At 41.9% G+C, this 8,476-nt stretch overlaps 1 protein-coding gene across 1 annotated transcript in view; it reads left to right on the top strand.

Annotated features, from left to right (window-relative positions):
• The first annotated feature begins 4,853 nt into the window (after window positions 1–4,853).
• The window catches only part of DUPD1 (dual specificity phosphatase and pro isomerase domain containing 1), a 24,017-nt gene continuing 20,394 nt past the window's right edge, over window positions 4,854–8,476 (top strand). The window contains exon 1 of the mRNA XM_011355297.1: window positions 4,854–5,119. Coding sequence (XP_011353599.1) covers window positions 4,881–5,119 — 239 coding nt within the window. The 5' untranslated portion in view covers window positions 4,854–4,880. The remainder of the gene's footprint in view (window positions 5,120–8,476) is intronic.

Raw genomic sequence — 8,476 nt, 5'->3', positions numbered from 1 at the left:
ATACTAGTATCTTAGTTTATGTTCTCTCAAAGGTAGACCTTGAGACCAGGGATTGTGTGCAAGTCAGTTATTTGAGAGATGCTCCGGAAAGCACCGTGTGGAGTGAACAAGTGAAACTGGGAGGGAAGACAGCCAGCAAGGGACGTGTGAGTGAGCAGGTTGCCACTCTGGGAAGCTGGGGCTGGAGCACACGGCGAGCCTCCAGAAGACGGTGTAGAAAGATTTCAAAATGGTCCCACTCAGAGTGAAGGAAGCTGGGGTATTTATCTACTAACTCCTGCCCCTCATTTGCCAATGACTTCTGGGGTAACTCCCTATACTTTAGGCCTGACCAGGACATGGACGCAACCAAAGCGTCCTACGATAGATGATTGGATAAAGAAGCTGTGGTACATAAATACAATAGAACATGACTCAGCCGTAAGAAGAGATGAAATACTGCCATTAGTGACACCATGGATGAACCTCGAGATAATCACGCTAAGTGAAATAAGCCAGGCAGAAAAAGTTGAAAACAACATGATATCACTTATATGTGGGATATAAATCTAAAAGCAACAAAGGAACAGGACAAACAAGCAGAGACTCATGGACATGGACAATAGACTAGTGGTTACCAGAAGGTGCGGGGGAGGGGGAAAGGGTGGTAGATGAGCCAAAAGGGCCCGTAAAAAGGGCCAAATATATGGTGACAGAAAGAAATCTAACTATAGGCCTGATCAATGCAAGTACCAGAAAAATCCCTCAAGCAAGGAATTACAGGGGCTTGAGAAAGGCAGACTTTTGTGTATAAGGACACTGCCCATTTGTGCTGCAGTGATCTGAGCCAAGGAATGAGACAGGGCAGGGATAGATAGTATCTGCTACAGCTGCCTATGTTTAAAAACCTACAGATTTCACACCAAACTCTGGCTTTCTGACTTCTCATAAGAAGATCAGAGAATCTGGGCTTGCATTCCCACTTGGAATGGCAAGCTGTTGCCCCCTTCAGAGGGGGCGTTTGCTCTCCAGTGTGCCATAGTCCCGCCCACTCCCTGATGTCTCTTGCCTGAGGTCAACAGTTAGGTTTTTGCTTGTTTTATTCTTTAACGCCCAACTCATTTCCCTCCTCTGTGTAACCCGCCTGGCCCCTCTAGGAGGGAGCTTGAGTTTGGTATCCTTTGAGGAAGAGACAGGCTGATGCTGTACATAGGCCAAGCAGCCTTCGAGTTGGCATTTGGTTTCCTGGGACCAAACCTTTAAATATGAAGCTGTAACAGGAACCTGGAGGCCTCTCTTGACAACCTGCCCAGCTCTCATTATGACATTTAGCCTGTGATTGATACTGTGTGTGTCATTGAGACCTTGGCAGTTAATCTCTGGGTCGAATCTATGGAAACCAAACAGAACAGATTTGTCTTTCCCTTCCATTTTGGCTGTGATCTGGAAAACAGACGCTCCAGGCCTCTCTGAGAGTCAGAGACTGAGGAGCCACGCAGAGAGGGATGCACAAAAGCCGCCTTCAGGATTTGGAAAGATTACAGGTCTGTGGTTTCTGGCCGGCTCTGCGCTTTGTTCTCGTCCCCCATCAAATCTGCATGCTGGAGGATAATAGATCCCAGAGCTCCTCGGCGTGCCAAGCTGCTCTGGGTAGACCGCACCACTTCCTCTTCTGTCTGGAAATCCAGCCGAGGCTTTCAGCACGGAGCTGGGGCTGGGGATGGCTCCTTCCATAGTATAATGAAGGAGGAACAGCCTCAGCAAGGGTGAGGTCAGCGTCAGAAATCAAAGGGTTTCAGAATGCAATTTACTCCAGCATCTCTCTGAAATCACCTCTTCTGAAGACTCCTTTAGTGGCAAGCAGGGTTCAAAATGGCCTGCATCTCCAATTTAGGTACATGGTACCCAGCTTCCACTCACTTTGAAATAAGGAGTTGGTGCTGTGGACGGGCTAAGCTCCCGACCTCTCAAAATCAAGGCGCCTGTGGGCCTGTCGCAAGGAGATCTATAACTACAGGAGACTGAAGTGTCTGTGCTGGTTACCACCACAGAAGTTTCTGGCCATCCCCTGAAACAACTCTTTCCCTGGTGACCGAAAATGCCAGCAGGCAGGCCCCAGAGTGAAGTTCAGATCTGAGTTACCACCCACTACTGGGGTCTGTCTGTCCAGGATTCTGCACTTTGCTCACCTTGGCTCCTTCTCCCAATTAGCTCAGTGGCTCAGTCCTGCCTCAGCAGCTCTGGGTGAGTCCGCAGCACAAGCTTCACTGTTCTTTATACATTTACCCATTCATTCATTCATTCATTCATTCATTCATTCCATTCATTCACTAAATCATTCCCTCATTCAATAAATATTCTCTGAGTACCTCCTCCATGTTAGACAATGAGGCTACAAAGATAAACACCACTAAGGAGCCATCTTCAGGGAGCCCAGAGTAAGGTCGTCCAGACTCTTACTCTTCCCAGTCCTGAACCCTTATTCCAGGCTAAAGAGCTGGTCTCCACTTCAGTGAGAAGATGGAGAGCATACTGAGCACCCTTGCTATTCTTCTCTTGTGGCAACAGCTCCTCGACTCTCTAGGCACACTCAGGCAATTATTATCAAACTTTGGTGAACATCAGGCTCGCTTGGAAACTTGTGAGTCCTAGGCCCCTTCTCCTGGTCTGGAGTGCAACTCAGGAATTTTTAGCAAGTACTGGATGATTCTGAGGGAAGAGGTCTTTAGATCACACTTTGACAGACTCCAAAGAAGGGTCCCCTTTGCTGCCCATTGCTCTCATTCCCCAGCTTGGGATTTTGCAGGAGAAAGTCACGGAACCTGGCTTCCCACAATCCCCAAAGACACACACTGCTAGCTAGTGAGCCTTTAATTTACCTACTGTGATCTTGGGTGAATCAAATTTCCCAGAGCAGTGGTTTCAGCTCTTTCCTTTTCTTTTTAAACTTTTTTCTTAATGTAAAATTTCAAACACATGCAAAGAAAAACAGTAACTATCTTGCAACTGTTACCCAGCCCCAACCACCAACATCCATGGCAAATCCTACCTCATCATACCTCCATCTATACCCTCCACCCTTACACACAATATATTATTATATTTTTCCAACTATATTATTTTGAGGCAAATCTCAGACATTATATTATTTCATCTGTGATTATTTCATTTGTATTTCTAAAAGACAAGGCAGGCCCTATGGTATAATTTAACTGTCCTCTAAATCTTCTGCAGATTAGATGTTAGATCTAGACTCTGAGCACTCTGATCAAAGATTCAGGTTTTCCTTTGGCAACACTACTTTCGTGATGGTGGTGTGTTCTTCCATCAAAAGGCCCATGACGTCTGATCTTATCTTCTTATGTGGCTAGCAGTCAATGTTCAATGCCAACACCTACTAGCTCATCATGTGTTACAAAATGGTGCTTCCTTCCTTCTTTATTATTTGGAACACTTTATAAAAGAGAAAAATTTCCCCATCTACCCAGTAGTATAGTTTGTGTCAGAAAGGAACGATAAATGCTAGATTCTTTCCCTTTACTTACCTGTCGTCAAAATAATGAGCTGGTTCACTAGCACTTCCAACAGTGAATAATTGTTTTATGTATCATTACGATTTAAATTTTTAATGTGTTTCAATTCACCGAAGTTATTTTTTTCTCATGTTCAAATTCTTACTTTTGACAAGTGGGAACCCCTTCCAATTGTGTTCTGAACACTTTGACATGATCCTACTAGTCTTTGAGGCTACCAACCCCTTTTTAGCCATGGTCTGCTACACCTCACAGTCCTCTCAGCAATTATTGTTTTCTTAAAGGACTAAGACCATGTGTTACATTCTCAATCTACAATTCTCCTCATCTGTAAAATGGAGATAACAATAGCACCTACCTCATAGGGTTGTTAAGATGATTAAATGAGTTAACCGTCGTAAAGCACGAGGAACAGTATCTGGCACAAAATAAATGCTAGGTAAATATTTGCAAAGAAATGAATGAATGAATGAATGAATGAATGACATCCCCTCCCTGTCATGAACCACTACGTTTCTTAGTCACTTCTCCCTGTTCTCTCCCTCCAATCTCAGAGTATAACTTCCATTTCCAGGCCGCCTGAGTGTAGACGCATTGGTCACTCTGCTCAGGGAACAAATGCTGCCCAATCCCACAGCGAATTCATTTCCTTGGTGACAACAGGAACTTTCCTCCTGCATTCCATTTGCAGAGCTCGACAAGCTCTACAAATACACATTCTGCACCCCATACAAATATGGGGGCACTCTGCACTCTATGGTGAGTTAACATGCCTGCCAACCCCCTAGTGTGAAAGCTGCCAACATTGACTTCGACTGTCCTAACAAGTTGACGGACCCTCACACAGTCGTTTCCTTCCATCCCAAGGCTCCTGGAGCCCTGGGAACGTGCGTGGTTGCCCAGACTAGATAGGCTTTGGATTGACAGGAGCGCCCTTCCCATGGGCGCCGGCTCCATGGCCTGGAATGTCAGGGACCTTCTGGGCCTTCGTATTCAGTTCAAAATGGCCCAAGCCAGCGGATTACAGTCAGATAAAGGAAAAAGTGGGCACAAAAGAAGTAAAATCTAAAAGAAAGAAGGCAAGGAGCAGCCGCCGGCTGAGATTTGTTGCGGGTCTGCTGCAAATCTGCCTCCACCCGTCAGAGGGCCCCAGCACTCCTGTCCTGGAGAGACTGGAATGTTGGGAATATGTTGTTTAACTGCCATTATGACCTTTCTTGTTTACGTCTGTGGCCTGGGAAGAGGAAGCAGGAGAACAGCAGACCTGGGAAATATCTGCCAGATCTTGAGATCAGTTTATTCCCACCTCTTTTTGAAAACCCATTCCCTACCTCTGTCCCTTGCTAACCCCAATCCTGACCCTCTCTCATGACCAGCTGCAGAAAGGAAAGAAAATCCCTTGGCTCCAAAATGACATCCGGAGAACCGAAGACAAGCCTCAAGAATGCCTACCCATCTGCCCAGAGGCTGCTGCCGAAGGCGGAGGAGGGGGAGGCGGAGGACTACTGTACCCCCGGAGCCTTCGAGCTGGAGCGTCTCTTCTGGAAGGGCAGTCCCCGGTACACCCACGTCAACGAGGTGTGGCCCAATCTCTACATTGGGGACGAGTAAGTGCCTAGGCCAAGCCCAGGAGAAGGCAGCCAGCCCCTCCCCAAGTCACTTCCCTTGCCACCTTCTCACTGTAAGATTTTGCTTTTTAGGTTAGTTGTTCTGTGAGAACTCTATTATGAATATAAACTGGGTTTATATTCATATTACAGAAAACTCAAGAAAGGGGCTTAAGCAAGTTAGAGATTGATTTTTCTCTGACAGGAAAGGAGTCCAGAGAAAGGCAAGCTGGGGCTGGCATGGGGTCTCCAGGGTGATCAGAGACTCAGGCTCCTGTGCTTCTGCTCCAACATGCAGAGGGTGTGGCTTTCTTCTCCAAGGTCGCTGCATGGGCAGAGGCTGCTGAGAGAGCTCTAGCCATCATCTATAGGATCTAGACTGCAGAAAGGTAGAGGGGAAGTAAGAGCAACAGAGCATCTTTCCAAAGGGAAGTCCCATCCCAGATTTCCCCTGTCCCTAGCTGTAAGGGAGGCTGGGAAATACAGACTTTTATTTTAGCTGGGTATAATACCAGCACGAATAAAGTCAGTTCTCAGGTTGATGGCATAGGAACACATCAACCTATGGACTGAGAAACTCCTACTAGCGATAATATTAACAACGATGATGCCTATGACCTATTGAATACTCTGTGCCAGGTACTACGCTAAGCATCTTACATGCACGATCTCATTTTCACTAAAACTCGATGAAAGAGGGCATCTAATTACTCCCATTTTAAGGATAAGGAAGCCGAGGCCAGAGCAGTTAACTGGCCCAAGGCCCACATCCAGTAGGTGACAGAGATCTGGGATTCAAATATAGTTTTGCCAAACCCAGAATATTTCATCTTAACTCCTCCCTCCATCCTCAGGATTCCAGCTCATGTTCTATCTCTCCAAGGAGCAGATGGCACAGAGCCTCTGCATGTGTGATTTTATACACCTCTTGCTGCTTAAAACCTAAAGATAACTATCTAGTCATGGGAAATCCAGGGGCAGCCTCTATTGTCTTTTTTTCCTTAATATTTTTAAATTAACAAAGTTATAAAACTTGCATGCCCTTTTAGAGTAAATTAAACTAAACAGAGGGTTATAAAAACAAACTGCATAATCTCCTTTGTTCTTCTCTCTTGATTCTACTATGGTGTAACTTGCATGCTTCTTCTTTATGTGTACTATTGCAAACATAAAGAAACGTATACACGTATACATATATAAAGGGTTTTTGTTTCCTTTAAACAATTTTTAGGAAAAAAGTATCATATTATATTTCACTTTTAAAATTCTGCACTTTTAAAATTCCATAGTATAGCTATACCACAATTTATCAAATCATTTCCCAGTTGTGAATATCAGGGGAACCTAAGTGAGAAATTATAGGAATGCTCTGTACTGTTTTTTTAAAAAATAACAGCTTTATTGAGATATAATTCACATTCCATAAAATTCACCCGTTTAAAGAAGACAATTCACTGTTTTTATCATATTCACAGTTGTGCAGCCATCCCTATTATCTAATATTAAAATATTTTCATCATCTCAAAAGGAAACCCCATATCCATTAGTAATCTCTCCCTATTTCCCACCTTCCCTCAGCCTTAGGCAACCACCATTCTGTTTTCTGTCTCTAAGGATTTAGCTATTTTGGACATGTCATATAAATGGAATCATAATATCTGGTCTTTTGTGACTGGCTTCTTTCGGTTAGCATAATGTTTTCAAGGTTCATACAAATTGTAGCATGTATCAGCATTTTATTATTTTTTATTGCCAAATTATCTCTGTACTATTTTTGCAACTTTTCTGTAAGTCTAAAATTAGTTAAAAATAAAACAGGTACACATATACTTTGATACCAAATATTACTTTAAGAAATATAATTTACAGAAATAAGAGTACCAATACATAAAGAAATATGTACAACAATGTTTATTTTTAACAGTTCAGAGTAGCAAAGAAAGAGGGGGCTACCTGAACCTCTTGTCTTTTAATAATAAAATATTCAATAAAGATAATAAATACATGGTTTTCCTACTATAAAAGTAATATATGCTTATTGTATAAATATATAAATCTTAGTTTCCCTATTTATAATAGGTTAACAAGAGAACCTTCTTCATAGGGTTGTGTGGATTATGTGAGATAATATACATAAAATATCAGTGCAGTGCCTAATACTTAGTAAGTACTCAATAAATGTTAGCTATAATAAAATAGTAATTCATGTAAGGAAGAAAACTTTTAAATTTCCCAAAATAATCACCAAAGCCCACTACTCCAACGCTACTTCTATTAATATTTTAGTATATCTCCTCCTAGGTTTCTGTATATTATTTTTGGTTTTAAAATTTCCTTTCACATAGTTGTAATCATACTGACCTTATTATATATTTTTCATTTATTTAATTATAATGTTAATGTTATTATAACATTAATTATATTATACCATATCAGATGAATATAAAATCATTTATTTAACCACTTCCCTATTGTTGGACATACCAGTTATTTCATGTTCTTATATAAATAATGCTGCAGTGTAAATTTTTATGCATAAATTTTTTAAATATTTAGGGTTATGTCCTTAGATCTGACCCTAAAAATGGTATAACTGGGGAGAGGGGGATTAAGATTTTAAAACTTACACTGTCTGTCTTTATCTATGCTGTTAGCTTTGCCTAAAATGCCCTTCCCTTCACCTCATTTCTGTGTCCAGAACCTATGCATTCTTCAAAGTCTACTTAAGTTACTTGTGCCATGAAGCTAGCTTTCCTCAATCTCTATAGTGAGAAGTTTTTTTCTCTCTGTATATTATAGACTACATTTACCTTTCATACAACTTATAATAGTAAGTTGTATTGGATTCTTACCATGCGCCATGTCCTGTGCTAAGCACTTCAACTCTACAACAACCCTAGGAATGAGGTATCATTTATTACTCCCATTTTACAAATGGGCAAACCAAGGCTCATAGAGTTCATCCATTTAGTCAGTCACTCAGTCAGTCAGTCAGTCAGTATTTACTGGCACTTTACTAGGAGCTGTGAGTATATGAAGAGAAATTAAGTGATCAGCCCAAGGTCATATCACCAATAAGTAATAGAATTTATTCTTAAACCTAAATCAAGAAAATGTGGTCAGTCAGATAAAGAAGCTGTTTTACAGTTGAGGGGAAGGGATGTGCAGAAATGTAACAGGGAACAGAAAGAGAAGCATGTAGCGAGGTGAAAGGGGTGTGGAATTTGAGTCTTGGCTCTGCCAATTAGCAGTTGTGTGATCTTGGACAAGTTATTTTATCTCTCTTGTCCTTATATAGCAACTGTAATAGGGCTTATCTCATAGGGTGAAGATTAAATGAATTAAAACAAGTAAAGT

This window comes from Pteropus vampyrus, unplaced genomic scaffold, assembly GCF_000151845.1.
Source record: "Pteropus vampyrus isolate Shadow unplaced genomic scaffold, Pvam_2.0 Scaffold20, whole genome shotgun sequence".
Classification (NCBI taxonomy): domain Eukaryota; kingdom Metazoa; phylum Chordata; class Mammalia; order Chiroptera; family Pteropodidae; genus Pteropus; species Pteropus vampyrus.
This window is presented reverse-complemented; position numbering and strand designations above follow the sequence as displayed.